Source organism: Fopius arisanus, unplaced genomic scaffold, assembly GCF_000806365.1.
Source record: "Fopius arisanus strain USDA-PBARC FA_bdor unplaced genomic scaffold, ASM80636v1 scaffold00036, whole genome shotgun sequence".
Classification (NCBI taxonomy): Eukaryota; Metazoa; Arthropoda; class Insecta; order Hymenoptera; family Braconidae; genus Fopius; species Fopius arisanus.
Genome location: NW_011887775.1, coordinates 578,218 through 598,267, shown reverse-complemented (window position 1 = coordinate 598,267; position 20,050 = coordinate 578,218). Strand labels below are relative to the sequence as shown.

The following is a 20,050-nucleotide window of genomic DNA, read 5'->3' as shown; positions in this document are numbered from 1 at the left end:
TGCACCAGCGAATAATTTTTATCAAATGACACTGAACATCTGTTTAAAAATATTTTCACCATTACCCACTGATAATTCGTGTAATCAGATACTTTTAATTCAAGAGCCCGTGGCAAAAGGTCCTATGCAAATCCCTTTGGACATGGTTTTTGTTAATTCCCCATCAAGCATTGTCGTCTCTCATTTTCCCCTTCATCGAAGACGAGAAAATTCGACAATAGATGACTCGTCAACAATAGAAAATAATAAACCGTGATAAATAGCCGGGTAAATACTGTCGATTTATCTCCAGGTGCACCAGAATGGAGACACAATTCCTCCTCGAGTAAACATACTTCATATGCATGGATATAAATAGACGATTGAAAAGGGCTTTTCAGCGAATATTCTATTTGCCGAGCAATAATTTGACACGTGAGTAAAATCAGAGGACACGCGATCAATTCAAACAGCAAGTAGATGACAATTAAACCCAAATTCAACGAAAAGTGTACGAAAACCTGTGAAAACTCAAGTTACCAATTTATTCGTGTGAGTCTGGATTGAAAAGTGGTCCACAGAGACAGATTGAGGGGCGTGCTGAAATAAATCAGTCCATTGTCTAACCTGAAAACGGCCGTTGGGGACTCCATTCTCTCAATTATTTTTTTCTCTTTTCTTTTTATTAGAGTGCAAAGTGATGGCCATTCATTAAGGCACACCCCAGCTGCAACGATAAAAAGCTCAACGTATGATCAACTTCACTTTCTTCCCTCCATTGTACCCCGAAACTATCTTGTACTTCAAGTTGAAGGACTGACGAGATTGTTAATCGCTCCGACATCCAATGGAGAAAGGGGTCGAAGTGCATCACGATGGAAATGATTGGAATTGATGTCTCATACACATAGATTGAGAATCCCCGAGGACAAGCCCACGCATGGCAAACACCGAGAGACCCATTCAAACCTATTTCAAAGAGACCAACTGCAACCAGAGTAAAAAATCCCAGAAATATTCCAGAAATATTCCACAATTCGTCGATTGCTTCCATCAATCAATTCAATACACCCCGAAAAATAATTTCCTCACTCTTTCCTCATTTCAATAATTTGATTGGGGGATTCCAGATTGAATCGCGATTCTAGAATTGAAAAGCTCCAGCAAAGAGGCACTGGCTGACTATTTTCTGATGAATTCATTAAAGAATTGCACTCTCTACCATTTGAACATTTTCCTACATCCTATTCCAAAAAGACCAGCCATAACTAGACTAAAAAAATCCCTGAACTCCATCCAACTCATCCAGACGGCTAATTAATCCATTAATTACTCAATATCAATAATCGTGAACTAATCTTCAAATAATCTCCTGAGTTGTAATGAATTTGATTTGACAATTCCAACTGAGTTCAAGTGTCAGGGATTAGCCATGAAATCCTGGGTAAGAAATAAATTCCAAGGAATGACTACGACCTCAAATCTCCCCTTTCCCACTGACACCGATAAAAAGCCAAAGACGTCTTGAATCGAGGCAAGTGGCGTCTTGTTGTCCGTCATACGAGAGATGAAGTACCCCTGATAAAATATAATTGCGCTGGCGCGGGTCAATAGTCAGGCATACGTTACCCAGGCGACGCCAACACCGACATCTCCCGCTTCTTTCTTCACAAGCTACTGTTGAGCTCTTCCTCATTGCTCTGACGCACTCGTGATACAATCAACCCACCCAGATTATCGCCCTAACGATTTTAAAATCATCTGTGCACCAATTGTTTACACCGTGTAAATTCCGAAATAATCAAAGGTAAGAAAATAAAAAATCAACACTTGACTTTTGAAGATTCAACCGCGAGTGAGAAACCTGTTGAATCATTCCAACACCCGGCGGGTATCCCACATTCACTCAAAAACCAAGTGAAATTTTTCGTGTTAGTGATGATTGAATTCATTTGCCGTACGTGTTAGTCTGATTTCTGAGAAATCGCTCTGTCATTTGACCTGACACACGCACCCGATATCAAATGTACAATATCTCTGTTCAAATCAATACTATAATTGCGGTCTCAGTGAAATTTCAAAGAATTTTGTAGAGAAAATCCACTATTCATCGAAAATACAAACAGATCTATATTTCCCTTCAATTATTCCCCGGAAATTATCAAAAATCTGAAAATATCCCCGATAAACAAATCGTTCAATCCGCAATTACAAATTGCAATGAGTCGTCAAATTATTTTCTTTGTTTTTCCCCTGAAATTTGAATTTATTCCCTCAGTGCAAGTAAATGGAGAACGAAAAGATCGAATCAAGCGCAACACTTGCATGGACGCATCAAAAAATCAGAATACCATCGAGAGAATCGATAGATAATAAATTGGAAAGCCTCTGGGGATTTAAATTGTCAGACCTAACGAATTATGAGAGATTTGTCGAGCTACTTTACAGACCGACAGACGGTGCTAGCCTGGGAGTGGCAAGAGCCCTTTTCGGTGAGTTAAAAAAAATCAGAGATCAATCCACGAAACATTGAATCGATAACCAACGAGATAAATTCCCAGGTCTGTGCATGGTAATTGACGTAGTGGAGGAGCGAGGGCTCTCTGACATCGATTTAAAATGGAGAAACACCCACGCTTGTCACTTTCCCCTGATTCACGGTATGAATCAGCCTCCACTCCCCTACATGATCCTCCTGTACACAGTGATGTGGCTTGGAGCCTTTGGAATAATGCTAGGTCTCTTCTTCCACCTCTCCTGTGCTTGTTTCGTCCTCCCTTACTGGTACATCTTCATCCTGGACAAAAGCTTCTGGAACAACCACTCGTACCTCTACGGTATCATTGGAATTCTACTCTGGGGAACAGACGCCAATCGCTACTGGGCCCTAGACACAAGACTATCAAAAAAACCAGCAACAGTTCCCCTGTGGAACTACTTCATCCTGAAATTCCAATTTTTCGCTCTATATTTTCTAGCAGGATTGAAAAAATCCAGCAGAGAGTGGCTGGAGGGCTACTCCATGATGAATTTATCAGAGCACTGGGTTTTTGATCCCTTCAAACTCCTCCTGACAACCGCCCAGACAGATTTTCTCATCGTTCACTGGTTCGGCTTTATTTTTGATCTAACCGTCGGCTTCTGGCTTCTCTTCGACACCACGAGAATACCAGCAATGATATTCTGCGCAGCATTTCACCTCATGAATTCAAGACTCTTCAGCATCGGAATGTTTCCCTACGTCTGTTTAGCGACGATGGGGCTATTCTGTCACGTTGACTGGCCGAGAAAGATAATTACCTCGTTAACGGGCAGAAGCTGCGATACGGGCGAGAAAAAATCTGAGGACACTTGTCCTTCAGAAACGGAAGAATCAGACGAGAGTGAGAGCCAGAATAAACCAGTGAGTGGTTGGATACCACGACCCATTCCCCCAGAGGAAAAAATCACCCCAAAACCCAGAAAGAAGCAGAAAATAGTTGTCGGCTTTCTCCTTCTCCACGTAATCCTCCAACTATTTCTCCCCTACTCTCACTTCATCACCAGAGGCTACAACAACTGGGTATCAGGATTGTACGGCTACTCCTGGGACATGATGGTCCACAACTGGGACACTATTCTCATCGTAGTGAAGGTCCACGACAACGAGAGCAACGAGGACCACTTCCTCGATCCCCAAGCCTGGGTGCAAAATGAAAAATGGTCAAAACACCCAGACATGGTGATCCAGTACACCCAGTGCGTAAAGACTCAATTGCTCACAAAAAAACAGGAATTCCTCGAGTCGAGAAGAAAAACAGAGAGCGAATGGTCGAGACTGTCCTCGAATCTCAGTATTTACGTGGACGTCAGGTGCTCCCTGAACAGTAGATTCCAGCAGAGGATCTTCGACCCGAACATCGACATGCTGATGGCCGACTGGCACCCCCTCAAACCTGCCAGCTTTCTGATGCCACTTTTAACTCAGTACAACTCATACAGACAAAAAATGGAGGAGATAACTCAGGAAGTCTACACCTGGTCCAACTACACCGACGTCCTCTTCGTGGCTGACTACCCCAGCATGAAAATGGAGAATTACTTCAGCCTCGAATTCTCAAACGTAACGTTAACTGTCCTCGAGGGACAGGTGACCTACTCCGAGGAGAATTGGCAATCAACAGTCACCGTTGATAAAGACAATCGAGTGTCAGTGACACCAGGAAAGCTCCACGAAATTACAACAGTCAGTGCCTATCCATCTTGCTACATGTACACATACACCAATCAAACTAAAGAGCAATTGGCGGTTAATGGGTGAGTTCAAAGTCCTCTACATCATATCACACGCACTAATCAGTGACAAATAATTGAGCGCTGAGAGAAAAAAAGATATGTACAGAAATAAATTGTCCAAATTAATTAAATAGAAGATTGATGTATTGGGGGATAAGTTTGTCACGATTAACTGACGTGTAAACACAGAAATAATTTTTTCTGTTGACAGAATAACCGAGCCCTCGAGGAAACGAATAGGCTTCCCAATTCTCAAGGAAATTCAATACAAGGTAAACGCCTGGTGGCGAGCACTCGGTCATATAACAAACGCATTCTTCTACCTAGTTTACGACGTGCCGATGGTTCGACGTGTGCCAAGAGAGACAAACTACCACGAAGACAATCGCCGATAATCCTCCTGGTAAACTCTCAGTATTAAAACTCTTAACAGTCTTCTGTGATTTTATTTAAACGATTTGATTGAGTCAGAGTGAAAATATATATTAGCAATCCTCGTCAAGATAAAGTGATTAAATCATCAAGAATTTTAATTATCCAAACGAAAATATTTATGCAAATTGTTATCTATTTTGGAAGTGATATGAATAAAGAGACTGTGTGTTTTAATGAATGACTCGGATAAACTCAATAAAGATATAAATTTCTTATCGAGAGAGAAGTCTAGTGGAATAAAGAGAATAATCGCCACCTCACAGCAATTACGAGATAACAAGTTGGAAATGCCGTGAGTACCTCAGTTCTTCACTCACAAGCAAGTGACTACCACGTTTATCCGCGATGCGCATAATTTCATGAATAAACTATTGAAATGTGTCGAGTGTGCCAGAGTCTATTACTCGGCAGTGATTAGAAAGTCCTTCCCTTTGCAAACCACGAGTGACCGAACATGTCAGAATTATCGGAGAAGCGACAAGACGAGTTACTGAGTGCCCTAGATAAACTGGGTGACGGATCAAAATTCCTGTGGCTAGTTTTCACCCTAACACTCACCCCAACGGTATTTAACGGACTTCAGTCCATGTCCTACGTCTTCACCACCGAGGTCTGACCCTAATCCACAACTTCCTGTCCATTAAGTAGAGAACAGATAAGGAGCAACAGGTCAACCTGTTACTCTTTACCTCTTCGTCTACTGATTTTCATTGTCCGAGTTATTTTTAATTGATCGCGTGTCATTAAAGATTCCACCGTACTGGTGTACAGTTCCGGAACTGGTTTCCGCTAATTGGACGAGCGAGGAAATAAGAAGGATATCCTCAGCTGGTGAATGCATAATGTATAACTACGATTACAAGTATTTAGCTAGACTGGGATACGAGGAGGCTGTCAAGTACGTCGAAGACCTCTCGGAGAGGCCAGGTAGCTCATCCTGTTCATCCTTTATCTTTGGAGACGTTGGAAGATCGACAGTTGTTCAAGAAGTGAGTAATTTCCTTCTAAGGATTAGACTCGGGATTAATTATTCCGTGGTGACAGTGGGATTTGGTGTGCACCAGAGCTGCAGATCGTGCCAACACATTCATGGCATTTTCACTCGGCAAACTAATGGGATCTGGTATCTTCGGGGTTTACGCGGATAAAAGTGGGCGCAGACGGACTTTTATCATCGGAATTATCCTCCAGATACTCTCTGGACCAGCGAGTGCACTGGTCCCATGGTTCTGGGGGTACATGGGCCTCAGGTGGATCACTGGGCTCAGCTCAGCTGCTGTTGGATACTCATCTCTGACTATTTGTAGATTGCATACTCTCGTATGTCTTTTTTTCTCGAGGGCCCTTTGATAATTTTGCTTTTTTTATCAGTGACCGAAGTGTCTGGGAGTCGACACAGGCAGTGGCTCGGGATTGCCTTCAATGCTGGGTACCCAATTGGTACTGCTATTCTAGCAGGACTCGCCTATCAATTTCGCGACTGGAGAAATTTGCAAATGGCTATCTCACTTGGATCCTTACTACTCATAATTCACGCCTGGTAAAAGATTTGGGTGAAATCAACCCTTCAGACATTTTCCAAACGTTCATGATTGAGAAATAAATGGAACAATGAAGTTCATTAATGATAGAAAAAGAAAACGTCTGAAGTGTCTCGTTTCCTAATCGCGAATTTCCCTATGAGACATCGATTTCCATTTTTAGTTTGATGCCGGAATCCCCTAGATGGTTGATCACCCAAAATCGTCGAGAGGAGGCACGGAAAATCATCGAGAAATATTATGGACCCGTTCCTACGACCCCTGTACCGATGTCCATGTCCTCGGACCAGCGAAATAACAAACAAAACGGTATCCACGAGGAGAAAAAAGAAAATTTCATTCAGAGGAACATGAAGAGCCTGAGAATTCTCTTCTCAAATTCGGAATTGAGAAAGAGACTCATCATCATGTACCTCTCTTGGCTTACATCGTCATTGTCGTATTACGCGATAGGTATGTTTTCAATAAATATCTCAGTCAATGGGGATTACTCACTCGCTTGTACTTCAGAGTCAGGTCTTTGTCTTGTTTACGTCGTGAGAACATCGGATCGGGATGGATTCTGGGTATTCTTGGCGTTCACAGCTCAGAGCTGCAAAAAAAAAAAAGAAACATTCAATCATTCATTCTCAAGTCGATTATTTGTAAATAATAATCATTGAAAATTGTCAATAATTTTTTTCAATCAATTTATTAACCAGAAATGGGCATACCTATGCAACAAAATGTGAAGAGCAGAAATCTCCCGATCCACATTTACGACGTAAAAGACTATTATTTGCGTCATTCACATTTTAATCACAACCTATCACGTCTAATTACCGATCTGACTCTATTTTTTTAACACTAAAACCATTTATTTATCGCAAAAACCGTTACTAAAAAAACAAACCGGCTTCAACGACTTTTTCCTGGCCATGCGCACTAGCCGGTTCATGTACATTTTTTTTCGTGGACCGAATTCGCGATATAAAAGCCATTATCGATATAAATTACATGCCCCGGAGCATTTACGGACCTTAAATTAATACTCAAGACGATTTAAATGTATTAAAACTGTTTATTTCTCACGGAAAATCACGACAACTACGAAACGCCGAACCGCTGCCTCTGGCTGACGCGCCATACTGAATTTTTCTGTCATGCGTACCGACCAAATCACGCATCCGCATTTGCCGCGCACCGAAATATTGAGCATAAAACAATTATCTGTGTTAATTATATCCCCAAAGGCTCCCATAAACCTTTATTTATTATCCAACGTATTTTTAATATAGTAAATGAGTTTATTTCTCCCGAAAATCAACACACCGGATGCAGTAAAATCCCGCCTTTTTCTTGGCTACCCGCCATGTTAGAAAATGCGCGCGCCACCCTGTCCGTTCAAACGATTCAAATGACCAACGACCATAACAAATCATCACAACCAAATAAATTATATATACATCAGAGTTAATTAATTAATCAATTAATTTGGTCATACCAATATATTTAATTTCCAGCGCTGAACGCCGATAATTTCACTGACAACCATTATCTGTATGTCCTGATAATGGGCTTCACAGAGATTCCCGCGTACATAATTCCATCGATCATCCTCATGTTCCTGGGACGACGAGCAGCTGGATCCCTCCTGTACATTCTCGGAGCAGTCTGCCTCCTGTGCATCCTGGCAATTCCCCAGGATTTGACTGGAGCGATAATGGGAGTGGCACTCACCGGGAGGTTCACCCTCTCAGCAGTTTACGGTATTGTCATCCTCTACACCTCGGAGTTGTTCCCAACGGTCGCCAGGAACTCCGCAGTTGGCACCAGCTGTGTCATGGCACACGTTGGAACAATAATTGCACCTTATGTATCTGATCTGCTGGGGTCGGTGGCCTGGTGGGCCCCTAGCACCATCTGCGGAAGTTTAGCACTTGTCTCTGGGATTCTTTGTCTTGGTTTACCTGAGACCAGAGGAAGAGGTCTTGCTGATACCGTTGAAGAGGAGACTGGAGAGGGCAGGGAGAACACTTCCTTCAAAAAGTGTTTCCCATTTTATTCTGGAAATAAAGAATTTCAGCCCTCGAGTAATAATTAACAAAATGTGAATGTAAAGAAAACAATAAATAAATACATAGATATTTTATTCATTTTATATTCGATTATCTTTTTATGTAACCGAGACAATTTCAGCGGGGGTTGTGGAATACATGAATGGTCTTGAATTTCAACCATTCGATCATCTCCGTGAGCACTCGGTCCCCAGATGATCATGATATATTTACGAATCAAGAGATTTAGGTTATGTTCAAACATCTCCACGCGGTTGGAACAGACGGTTGAATGAGTGGTGCAGACAGCAGAGTATTTATTTTATAAAGTGAAACGACAGATTTTTAAAATATTTTCCAATTACCTGGACGGTTTCCGGTGATTATTTTAATGACTCGTTATTGTTAGTTGTGTTTTTCTGTGATAAACCCAGAAAATGACGAGATTTGCAAGAGCAAAGGGCTCGAAAGCCTCCAACGAGCGATTACCAGATGAGCCCACCCCCTGGCACGTGATGAAGCAGCAGCTGGAGGATTCAGTGACTTCCAAACAATCCTCTCCAGCCCAGAGAACAAAATCTGCGAAAGAGCTCTTGAAAGAACGAGAGGAGCCCTTCTACGGAGACCTGGGGGCTGTCAGTCATGATTGGGCAGATTTCCAGCCAGAAAAATCGAAGTCATCCGTAAAAAAGTCGTCTAACGACTCCAGTGCGACTCCTGTGTCTAAAAAAATCAAGAAAAAAGAATTAAAATCGACTCTGAAGAACACTGATGTCACAGAGGTTCCGGTAAACCCAGAAAATTCATCATCGCCAAAGAAATCGAAGAAACGGAAATCCAACGCAGAATTAAATTCTTCTGAAGCCTTAGAAGCTCCCGCAGCTCCAGGAAATCCTCCCCCAAAGAATAAAAAGCAGAAAATAAATGAAGAAGAGGGATCAGCATCTCCAGAAAAATCCCAGCAGAAGAAGAATAAGAAAAAAGATAAATCAACAGCTCCAGTTGATATTAAACCCCAGGAGTCCACCAAAAATTCTAGTTCTGATCTACAAAATGGAGATGCCAGTGAAAAAACCTCTGGCAAGCTGAGCAAACGCCAGAAGCGAAACAGAAAGAATAAAATGAAGTCAGAAGTTTCTGAGGGTAAAGAAGACAATAAGAAAGTACCAGGTGCGTTCAACACGGAAGGAAATGAGTGGAGCACGGAAATAAAAATCAGCAGCAAGCAGAAGACTCTCGGTTCCCCCCAGGAGGAGAACCAGTCCCCAGAGGATATTAAACAAGAGAATAAACCCCAGATGAGGAATCCACCCTTCTATCAGAGAAGAGAAGGCTTCAGCAAGCCCCTGGGTAGATTTGATAGTCAGAAAGTCGTGAAGAAGCGAAAACCTCCGAAGATTCGCGACGACAAAGAGCACAAGAGGCGAAAACCCACTCCTGGCTCCAGCAAAGTCATAATCAATGGGATGGAGATTGAAATCGTGATGTACGACGGTTTTCCAGTGAAGAAAGAGGATGCAGAGAGGCTGGAGGAGTTGAAGAGCCAGATGGTGATGAAAGGAATCCCCAAGTCTGAGATCAACGCTGCGATGAAGCTGGAGCGGAGAAAAGCAGAGAAGGCTCTGACGAGGGTGAAGAAAAACGTGTGCTTTCACTGCAGAAAAGCTGGACACAATCTCTCGGATTGTCCTGAGTTAGGGAGAGAAGAGGTGGTAACTGGGATCTGCTTCAAGTGTGGCTCCACAGAACACACACATTTCGAATGCAAAGTAACGAAAAAGGAGGAATTTGGCTTTGCAAAGTGCTTCATCTGCAGGGAGCAGGGTCACATCGCCAAGCAATGCCCAGACAATCCCAAGGGACTATATCCTCAGGGTGGTGCTTGCAAAATCTGTGGGGATGTCACTCACCTGAAGAAAGACTGCCCTGACCTCGTGCAGGAGAAGGAAGACAGCATTCTGACCTTGGGGACCATCTCGGAGACTGTCGAGGATCTGGAAGGTGAGGGGAAAGCTGAGAAAAGCATAAAACCCAAACAGAAAGTCGTGACTTTTTAACGATAAAATGGTGTGAATGGGTTTATTGAAAATTTTTCTTAAGACGCTCAGAAAAGCACGCGATGTACATTTGTAATTTACACGAGTTTATGTACACAATCATCGTTATAATAAAGGCGTGGATTTATTTTTATTTTACTCAAATTTTCAGTTATTAAAATAATAAAACCGAAAATTTGCTTTATCAAGTAATTTTAGAGAAGAATAATCAGTCGTATTTATCGACACAGTCGATCTTTAGAAAATTCTTCCATCCCTCCATTAATTCCCTCGAACTCCAGTTAATTTCATTTATTCTTTACTCATTTATATTTCGGTCATTTATTCGTAATTCTTACAATGTCATAAAATGTACGTGTAATGCTCCAAGATTATTCCTATTGTATGGAGTGTAAATATGCAACTTAGACTGCTTTACCTCGAAAATTAATAATTTTTTTGAATATTCACGTGTAGACAACTGTCAATCATTAATCCATCCTTCAATAACATTCGTTCAGACTGAAGATTACACTAAAAAATAACTGCTGCCTGAATGTGGACAACATCTCCATAACCAGACATTTATTTTACACAAACAGACTCATCAATCGTCCTCACATCCCTCGAATAAATATCAGGATAATCCTGCTAGGTGGTGGCCTCAGCCTCGTAAGCTGATTCAATTATTTCCTTGAGACAGCGTCCAAATTCTTCGATAATCAGTCTCTGCGACGTGTCCTCATCCAGCATACTACGTTCAGCATCCTCAGCCTGTGCCATCAGACATTGGCAGGTCATCTCCACGACTTTTTCAGTTAAGAAATTAAATGGTTGTCGAGGTCCTGTATTGGACGTGGCAGGCGGTCTGAATGTCATGGCCGAGAACTGCGGTACCTTGGAGTTATTCATCATCTGCTGAGTCGTTCTTACCTCAGCAGCATCAGCAAGATCCTTCAGAGATTTTTTCTCGATAGCTGGCTCCTCTACATTCCTGCAGCCTATGCATTTGCAGTTTGCCGAGCAGGGGATCTTAGCCTGGACAATTAAATGAAACTGAATAAATTCCGTGGGCAAAAAATATGGACAACAGACGTGAGTCGAATACTTACCTCGTAACATTCGCAATAATTTTTTAAGCAGCCACTGCGTTTGCAATTGCATCCCTTGTTGTGTCTCCTTATATCATCCCCAGTCTCCCTGCCTTTTCCAATTTTCGGACGAAAGGCATTGGGATTTCTCTCGAGGCACGTCTTGATTGCCCTCTGTCTCTCCTCCTCGTTCCCCAGGTTATTCGAGCAATTATTGCAATTACACATGTGACAGAATTCACCATTAGCAAAGCAGTCACAGTATCTAAAAACAAACATGATTGTTCTGTGGTGAAAAAACGCTCTAGAAGATGACAGATCGGCTTTTGTTTCGACTATGGAAGCATTAGGCTCTCCTCTTCTGATTCTTCTCTTTCTATCGATGAAACAATTGAATAAAACTTTCAAAAAATCGAACGACAAGTTTTATTTCACTTACAGCTTGAGACACTGGGACTTCGTACAGTTGCACGGCTTTCTGGGTCGTATGCCATTAGCTTCAGCATTGGCAGCAGTTTTTTGAGAGCCTTTGGGTGTCGGTGGATCTACAGACGAGCTTGTGGATAAATTCCCACTCGTGCTTTGTGAGCCACTCAGAAGACTTGGGGTCGACGGCGAGGGCTTGGGTTTCACTTCCTCCGTTTGCGGCTGAATGATTAAAATAAAATGATTGAAACGCTCCAAAACATTAAAATCAAAAACCTACGTATCGATTTTCAAAAAAACGTAGAATACCTGTTGAATATATTGAGCAGGCAGTACCACAATATTTCCAACGTTAGAATTCGTTGAGATTACAGCCTGTCCAGAGGCCAATTGACTTAATGCTGACGCAGGAATTGCAACAGTATTTTTCGCCTGAGTTCCAGCAGGTGTTGGTGCTGGTATTAACAGCCTCTGACTTCCTCCAGAGATAGTGGCCTTGGGAGCAACAGTCCTCAACGGTTGATTCGCCGCAGTGTTCAAAGGAACGACCTTGACGAGCTGCTGTTGGCCCCCGATTTTTTGAGTGACCCCCATGGCCTGAATGGTTTGCGTCTTGGGTTTCCCAACAGTCACGACGTTCGTAGTCGGTGATGATGCTGTGCTGACGAGCCTCACGTATTGTACTTGCCTCCCTGGCATCTGAATAGGGTGCCCTGGTATTCGTATCACCTGGCCACCCCCCAGGACAGTCCCAGGCTTGAGTGCACTCTGTCTGATGATGACTTTCTGGGAACTGGGCTGCACCGTGGTCTTCCCAGTATTCGTGAAGGCCACCTGAGAATTGGGAATCGTTGTCTGTCGAACTTGTGTGGTGATAGTGGGTGCAGGAAGAATTTTGGCTGGTGATTTAACCGAGCTCGTTGGAATAAGAGTGAGTTTCGGTGGTTGAGAGGTCGAAGTCTGCACCACGAGCCCTGATTTATTGAGAAGAATTCCCTGTTGCTTCTGCGTGGTGGAAGGAAGAATCTGCTGAACCTTGTTAGTCCCCGAAATGAGACCCATCTGCTGTGCCTGTGCGAAGGTAATGGTTTTTGCAGGACTATTGAGCCCCGGGGCATTGGTTGTTGTCAAGAATTTAATGGTCTGTGACTGTGGGCTGTCCTGAGTCGAGGTCAAGATCACCTCCTGGCCAGGCTGTGTCTGACTCCCTGAGAGAATCATTTTAGTGATGACGTTTCTGTTTTGAACGACCTGGGGTGGCCGTTTTACACTCTGCACAGCTTTGGCCCCCTGGATATTGCTGACGGTGATGTTGGCTCCCTGACTCGTGGCTACCAGGGGCTTTCCAGTCTGGGCTGATCTCAGGTGGACAATATTCCCATCAGCGGACTTCGCTGTGATTATAGACTGGGCCAAACTCTGGATCTGTCCTCGAGAAGCTGTCGCTGGGTGAGAAATCTTTAATATCTGACTCGTCCCTGAACCCCCAGCTGGTGAGACTATCATAATGGACTGGCTCTGTGTTGGCTGCACTACATTAGGCTTCACCTGAACCGCTGACATCGGAACTCTCTGCAGAGTTGGCTTCGTCTGGAACACCACATTCTGATTCGTCTGGTTCGCTGTCGTGTAAATAATCTGCTCACTCTGCACTTCCTCCGACAAATCCGTCATCTCGACGTCAGGTGCTATTGTCACATTGTCCTCAGGTCTCTCTAAAATTATCTCCTCGGTCGTCATCACTTCCTCATTCATGCACTCCAGGTCAGCCTCGATGCTGACAAAACTCTCCAGTTCAGAGGTCGAGTAGTGGTCACTGTTGGAAATATTCAGGGCTGATAACTCATTATCAGCAAGGGTCAGAGGTTCTACCAGGGCCCGAGGCCCAGTCGATTTATTCGACGACATTTCTCTAGGTCTTCCTCACTATTTTCTGGAACAATAAAATTAAACCAGTCGAAATATGTAATTAACATTTTTGCATTAACCTTGTCAAGTGGAAATTAATTAATTTCAATATCTAGCTGATTGATTTTTACTTCAATTATTTTTAAATACGTGGAATGCTGGAGGATCTTGATAAATCGATGAACGAAGTTATTTGAATTCAACAGAGACCAGAACCCACAAAATCTTCGAGTATAAATGGAGTCATTCATTGGGCCCGAATTTAAAAATTCAAAAATTCAAATATCGAAATGGATAATCACCCCGGATATTCCCAAAAACTCACCCCGAATCTTCGAAAATCATAATTCCAACAAATATCAAAAGTAAACCCCAAGAGACTTCACAGAATCTCTCGAAAACTCATGGAATCAGAGAAAATTGAGAGATGTATTCCACGATGTGGTACATTAGCGCCATTTATTACTCGAACCCGCCATTTTCCGTAAACCAAAATTAGATAAACAATATTGTTCCCCCAGGTCTATCCAACCCTAAAAAACGCGGTAATAACCGAAGGAAGAGATTGACACACAGGGAAAAGAGGGTCCAGACAATTTTTAAGTGTTTTAAAATGAAAAAATCTAAAGAAAGAGGAATTAACCTAGAATTCCTCGGTTCGTACGAGCTCCAGAGCGCGGAGGGAGGGGGCGTCCCTCGGAATTCCGTATTTTATCTCCCTCGTCTTCCAGAAATTTCCCTGAAACCTCAGGAGAGGCCTCGAAATGCCCACTTAATTTTTTTATCACTCAACAACGAACAAATCGAACATACCTGGTTGGAGCCTTGAAACCTCGAAATTGTTCAAAATCACGCGCCCACCATTGCTGTCCCACTGTGCACTGCGCGCCACTTGGGTATAAACACCAAAGAAAATCCTGAGAATAACGACAAGAGACACCAAAAACACCACCACCACTTCCTCGATTTCTCCCCGATGAATTCTCTACGAAAAACTCGATATCAGTCTCAGGAATTATTCAATCGCGAGATAATAACAGATGATTGACCCCGCGCACTTTATAAATTTTCGATTTTCGCCATATTTCCACCCTCTCCGCGGCTAAAAACACGTCAGCCTATTACCGCCCTCTCGGTGAGCCAATCAAATGTTTAAACACTTCCTGTTCCTATTATCCACAATCTAAAATTCACTCTAACAAATTATGCCGATACTATTTTATATTCGAATTAATCTCCATTGTTGTGGCCCCATCAATTGTTAAATGTTTAAAAAATGGGAACCAGTCGAGGCAAAATGCTGTTGCTAGGAAAAATATGAAAATAAAATGGAAAAAGTGACGACAGCTCCCCCTACGTCAATGCCGTTTTTATTTCGGTGAATTGTTATTTGGGAGATCAAAACGAGAGATTCGCGTGCAAAACAACAATTATTCAGGATTACTTTGAGAAATTTAGTGATTGAACGGTTTGATAACATCCCTCAATCAAAATAGGTTTTCAGTCGTAAAATTAGTAATTCATAATATTTGTGATAATTATTGTTAAATAATTGTATAAGGGGCTGGAAGGGGAGGAAAACAAAAAAGGGTTTTGCAGCAGCTGAGTGGAGGTTTTGAGAAAGATGGTGACTGTGGGCTACGTACGTCAACAATTGACATGTTTGACTCATTCTGGAGGTTCCCACAAGGAACAAGCCGACAAGTGAGAAGAATCCACTATAATCCATTCATTGATTATTTATTAATTTACTAATTAATTTTGACTTGACTGTCTGCAGGTATCGAGCCATCCTGGACGAGATCCTGTCATCCTCTGGGGATGAGCTCGTCGACACCCTAAAGATCTTCATCGAAGCTAGTGCGTAATCGAAAATTATTGATAAATTACTGGCAATGTTGGCTCTGAGAATTAAACAATAATTATTCCTAGACCTAACCTTGAATTAATATTAATTTTTTCAGTTGTCAACGAGAATGTGAGTCTCGTGATATCCAGACAGGTCCTGACGGACGTCAGCAATCGCCTTCTGCTGCTCCCTGATGAAATCTCAAAAGCAGTTTCCCATTATACACTGGACAAGGTATGGCTTCAGGATTAATTCAATTAATTCAATGGAATAAATTAACGAGGGAATTATCGAATTGGTCCTTAGGTCCAGCCCAGAGTAATTTCCTTCGAAGAACAAGTGGCGAGTATCAGACAGCACCTGGCAGACATCTACGAGAGGAACCAGAACTGGAGAGAGGCAGCAAATGTCCTGGTAGGAATTCCCCTGGAAACTGGGCAGAAGCAGTACACAGTAGACTACAAGCTCGAGACGTACCTCAAAATAGCGAGACTTTACCTAGAGGATGACGATCCAGTGCAGGCTGAGGCTTTCATCAACAGGGCTTCCCTACTGCAGGCAGAGTCCAAGAACGAGCAACTCCAAATTTATTACAAGGTCTGCTACGCCAGAGTCCTGGATTACAGGAGGAAATTCATCGAGGCTGCCCAGAGATACAATGAGCTGTCCTACAGGTCAATAATCCACGAGGACGAGCGCATGACTGCCCTCAGGAACGCCCTGATCTGCACAATCCTCGCTTCAGCTGGTAAATCTCAATTTTTCACATCTTCTAGATTTTTCAGGATTAAATAAAACATTCTTCTAATTAGGACAACAGAGAAGTCGAATGCTGGCAACTCTCTTCAAGGACGAACGTTGTCAGCAGCTGCCAGCGTACGCAATCCTGGAAAAGATGTACCTGGACAGAATTATTCGTCGTTCAGAGCTGCAGGAGTTCGAGGCCCTGCTGCAGCCCCACCAGAAAGCCTGTACAACTGATGGCCTGGGCTCGACAATCCTCGATCGAGCAGTAATCGAGCACAATCTCCTCTCAGCTAGCAAACTATACAATAACATCACATTCGAGGAATTGGGAGCCCTCCTGGAGATACCCCCCATGAAGGCCGAGAAAATTGCCAGCCAGATGATCACAGAAGGTCGCATGAATGGCTACATCGACCAGATCGACTCCATCGTTCATTTCGAAAGTAATAAATAATATAAATTTAATTTGCACGTGTCGAAGTTCGATGTAATTTCAATGAGTATATTTTTATTTCAGCCCGAGAGATTCTGCCCACCTGGGACAAACAAATCCAATCCCTTTGCTACCAAGTAAACCAAATAATCGAGAAAATTGCTCAAACCCAACCAGAATGGATAGCAAAAGCCACCGAGGACCAGATGGTTCACTAACGCAGGTAAAACTGAAGGTATAGACGAAAAAATCTTGAACCCTCATGAATTAATCCTGGAATTACTAATTTTACACACAATTTCATAACTTCTCCAGAAATCTAAACATCATGCGAGCCATGTTTTCTTTATTTATGTAAATAAATGAAACGTTTAACATAAACCGTGTTCTCATACGTTTATTGTATCAGATCCCACAGTCCGAATACAAGAGAATGCATTGTCTACTTTTTTTTTATTTTCCTCAAGATATTTTATTACAAAAAGCAGCGTCAACCAATGAGAGAAACGGAGTAAAGCATATCTACAAGGATACAAAGTCAACAGGGAATAATTAGCCTCTTTATTTTATAAATTTCAATGAAATTCTCGATGTTTAAGCTTTTCCAAATTCTATAACTAAATGAGAGAAGTGCTCATCAGAAAAAAAGTCGACAAATACATTAACGATGGATGATCCAAGATCATTTTTTTCAATAGAACGTTTATCATAGACTTAAAGTCATCCTGAATTTTCATTCCCTTATCCATTATTATCTCGATAAATTCTTCGATACTTAACTGATGCCAACGTGATTCTGCGAGGCGCCCGTGAAAATCGGGTGTAATTCTATCTAATACGTTTACAGGTTTAACTCGGAACCGAGGTGCGCAGATTTTAAATGTGTTCACAAGTTTTTTTTTCTCTTTATTTAATTCATTCCTTAGCGACACCAGAGTTACGATATTGTTACTCGAGTGGGACAGAATTTACTGATTTGTTCAGTTTATTATTGATGATGGATTTATTGTGGTGGAGGCCTTAGGCTTCCAGGTCGAGAGCAATACCGACTTTGTGGCCACCAGAGCCGAAATTCTTGCCATCGATGTTTGTTGAGAGACTCATAGTCACTCCTGAAATAATAAAATTAAGAACAAATAATTACTGAGGGCTCGTTCTACCGCACCCCAAGCATTTCTAAATTTAAAATCACTTGACACGTGACTCTTGTTAAAAATAGATTTCGTTTTTGCAAGTCTGGCAATTTACTCTTTACTTCAGACGAGGCAAAGAGCGTAAAAATTATTTTTTACGTAGCAATTGAAGGTCAAAGGGGTTGAACTTAATAAATAATGTCGATGGACTCACCATCGCGGAGTTTCTGCTGATATCCCAAACCAATCTGCAACTGAGAGTTGACCTTGGCCCTGACTGATGCAGCACTATCGAGATTGTACTTGGCACCGAGGCTGAACTGAGTTGCGTTGTTTCCAGAGTTCCACGCCATGTTGACAGCTCCCTCGAGGCCGGGCTTCACCAGGTGGTAAATCGAGCCATTGAACTCACGACCGTTGTCCCTGCAGATCAAATACATCAATTATTCTGAATAAATTGCGAGTGATTATGAGACTTGGGGAACGTACACTGCGGCGTGAACACCAAAGTCTTTGGCTGTGAAGCCAAGAGCAAAGTTGTTCTTGGTTATTTTGCTCCTCTGGGAGTCAAACGACGTCTGATAGCCCGCAAGCCATCCTGGGAAATAAAAATATCAAAATAACAGATTAATGATGTTTTATCCTTGAATTTCATCATGAAGATCAATGGAGGGAATTAAGGGATTACCCTGGTATCCAACGACAGCAGTTGTGTGAATCAATGGTCCACTGTTGAGACTGAGATCGAAATCAGCAGTTGCTGATACATTTTCGTGTTTGTATGTTGTCTTCAATTTACCAGTCTTGCTTCTGTAATCCCATGAATCCTGATTATTATAAAATTATCCCCCGAGACATCAAAAAAAAAATGAACGAGGGCGTTACCCAGTCTGGGGAGAGAATGTGCAGCTGTATCCAATGCTGAGGCCCTGGAGTAACTTATCAGCAATAGTGACATCCGTTCCAAGAAGATTATCTGTATTCCACTTCTCAGAGAACGTCAGCCCGTACTCCTTAATCTTGTACTTGGTCTCGAGATTTCCTACGACGACCCCGGTGTCTTGATTGGAGAAACCACCACTGGAGAACTCAACACCAGAGTCGGTCTTGGTGCTGACGTCGAGCTTCAGAAGGCCGAAGTGATAGCCTTTGCTGAATATATCACGAGCACTCTTTCCCAAATCGCCATACGTGGGGGGAGCCATTTTCTGTCAAAGGATATTACTGAATTAAAATTGACCTTGAAGACTAACGTCAAGAGAGAAAATTCAAGAGCATCCTTCAATTTTCCTCATTATCATAAAATTATAACAACCATTTAATTAAATTTTTTAATTAAAACTGCCTTGACGAAAAACCTCTGAACCGGAAATCGAGCAATGATTTTCCCCAGTGCAGGTCACCCCACTAAATCCCCAGACCCCTGCCCTAGTTTTTAGTGCTGACCTTGAGCCCATTTCGCCGTTTAAAAAATCCCCACCCCCTGGAGCCCAGCCCATCAACCCCATCACCACAATTTCATCTGAAAAACTCCGAAAAAAAAAAATTAAGAGATTCGAATTTCCACCCGTCTCGAAGGCGCTCGTCAAAGGCGGTATTGACCTGGGGTGCATTACATAAGTCGAACATCTGAACTAGTCTCGAGTCATCCCACACTAATTACGCAAATCAATGACCCGATGACGATAAATCACCGAGAGTCCTCGATTCCTCGAGAAGATTAGACCCCACGTTTTTGGATTCCATCACGAGGTGAATCCCGTGGATGATGGGCTGACGACATCGACCCCACGGTCTCCTCACGCCGGTTTTCTCACCACTTCCATCACAATTTTCCCCACCTCCACCCACCCCCGGCTGTCCAACACCCCAAAATCATAATTCAACTACTCACTTTTAATTAACGGTTTAGGATCTCTGGAAAATACAATTTATTCCCTTCAGATGCTGTCTGCGTGCGAAAATCTACTCCGCCGGGCGATGAGAGCTAGACTGCGCTTCCGGCTTGTACGCATGCGCCCAAGTCACTCCCACGGAGAAGATTTACCCCCAGGGGTAGGGATTTTTCTCCTCATTCCAAGGAAAAATTTTCAAAGAATAATTTTTCCCTCTCAAAGTCACTCCTCCAAAAAATCGTCAAGTCTTCATTTTTTAATCATCT

The 20,050-nt window shown here is 42.5% G+C and overlaps 7 protein-coding genes across 9 annotated transcripts in view; 4 read left to right on the top strand and 3 right to left on the bottom strand.

The window, feature by feature from the left end:
• Hr39 (Nuclear hormone receptor FTZ-F1 beta) overlaps positions 1-7,354 on the bottom strand; it is a 151,875-nt gene extending 144,521 nt beyond the window's left edge. For both annotated transcript variants that reach the window (XM_011304055.1, XM_011304056.1), the window contains exons 1-2: positions 6,944-7,354; positions 6,726-6,822 (exon numbers count right to left, since the gene is read on the bottom strand). The gene's annotated coding sequence lies outside the window, so the exon portion shown is untranslated. The remainder of the gene's footprint in view (positions 1-6,725; positions 6,823-6,943) is intronic.
• Positions 1,618-4,868, top strand: GC (gamma-glutamyl carboxylase). The gene is made up of 4 exons (XM_011304073.1): positions 1,618-1,786; positions 2,258-2,471; positions 2,541-4,275; positions 4,466-4,868. Exons 2-4 carry the CDS (start codon positions 2,267-2,269, stop codon positions 4,647-4,649), a joined length of 2,124 nt encoding a protein of 707 aa, XP_011302375.1. The 5' UTR covers positions 1,618-1,786; positions 2,258-2,266; the 3' UTR covers positions 4,650-4,868.
• On the top strand, positions 4,996-8,365 carry LOC105266143 (organic cation transporter protein). Its single transcript, XM_011304074.1, has 6 exons — positions 4,996-5,299; positions 5,439-5,678; positions 5,734-5,992; positions 6,061-6,229; positions 6,394-6,683; positions 7,733-8,365. The coding sequence occupies exons 1-6, from the start codon at positions 5,144-5,146 to the stop codon at positions 8,311-8,313; spliced, it is 1,695 nt and encodes a 564-aa protein (XP_011302376.1). The 5' UTR covers positions 4,996-5,143; the 3' UTR covers positions 8,314-8,365.
• A 151-nt stretch (positions 8,366-8,516) lies between these two features.
• On the top strand, positions 8,517-10,461 carry LOC105266129 (hepatoma-derived growth factor-related protein 2-like). The gene has a single exon (XM_011304051.1). The coding sequence runs from the start codon at positions 8,704-8,706 to the stop codon at positions 10,321-10,323; it is 1,620 nt and encodes a 539-aa protein (XP_011302353.1). The 5' UTR covers positions 8,517-8,703; the 3' UTR covers positions 10,324-10,461.
• A 398-nt stretch (positions 10,462-10,859) lies between these two features.
• On the bottom strand, positions 10,860-15,062 carry LOC105266128 (protein lin-54 homolog). 2 transcript variants are annotated; one of them, XM_011304049.1, is made up of 5 exons: positions 14,541-15,062; positions 12,129-13,752; positions 11,833-12,041; positions 11,415-11,658; positions 10,860-11,340 (listed from the first exon to the last, which is right to left on the bottom strand). In XM_011304049.1, the coding sequence occupies exons 2-5, from the start codon at positions 13,725-13,727 to the stop codon at positions 10,954-10,956; spliced, it is 2,439 nt and encodes an 812-aa protein (XP_011302351.1). In that variant the 5' UTR covers positions 13,728-13,752; positions 14,541-15,062; the 3' UTR covers positions 10,860-10,953. The 2 variants fall into 2 exon arrangements, with proteins under 2 accessions (XP_011302351.1, XP_011302352.1); XM_011304050.1 differs by lacking the exon at positions 14,541-15,062 and adding an exon at positions 14,053-14,169.
• A 51-nt stretch (positions 15,063-15,113) lies between these two features.
• CSN4 (COP9 signalosome subunit 4) lies at positions 15,114-17,240 on the top strand. Its single transcript, XM_011304047.1, has 6 exons — positions 15,114-15,431; positions 15,508-15,587; positions 15,692-15,810; positions 15,883-16,324; positions 16,389-16,766; positions 16,841-17,240. The coding sequence occupies exons 1-6, from the start codon at positions 15,352-15,354 to the stop codon at positions 16,972-16,974; spliced, it is 1,233 nt and encodes a 410-aa protein (XP_011302349.1). The 5' UTR covers positions 15,114-15,351; the 3' UTR covers positions 16,975-17,240.
• LOC105266127 (voltage-dependent anion-selective channel) lies at positions 17,191-19,886 on the bottom strand. Its single transcript, XM_011304048.1, has 6 exons — positions 19,784-19,886; positions 18,775-19,097; positions 18,578-18,699; positions 18,379-18,487; positions 18,104-18,312; positions 17,191-17,868 (listed from the first exon to the last, which is right to left on the bottom strand). Exons 2-6 carry the CDS (start codon positions 19,092-19,094, stop codon positions 17,777-17,779), a joined length of 852 nt encoding a protein of 283 aa, XP_011302350.1. The 5' UTR covers positions 19,095-19,097; positions 19,784-19,886; the 3' UTR covers positions 17,191-17,776.
• Positions 19,887-20,050: the final 164 nt, after the last annotated feature.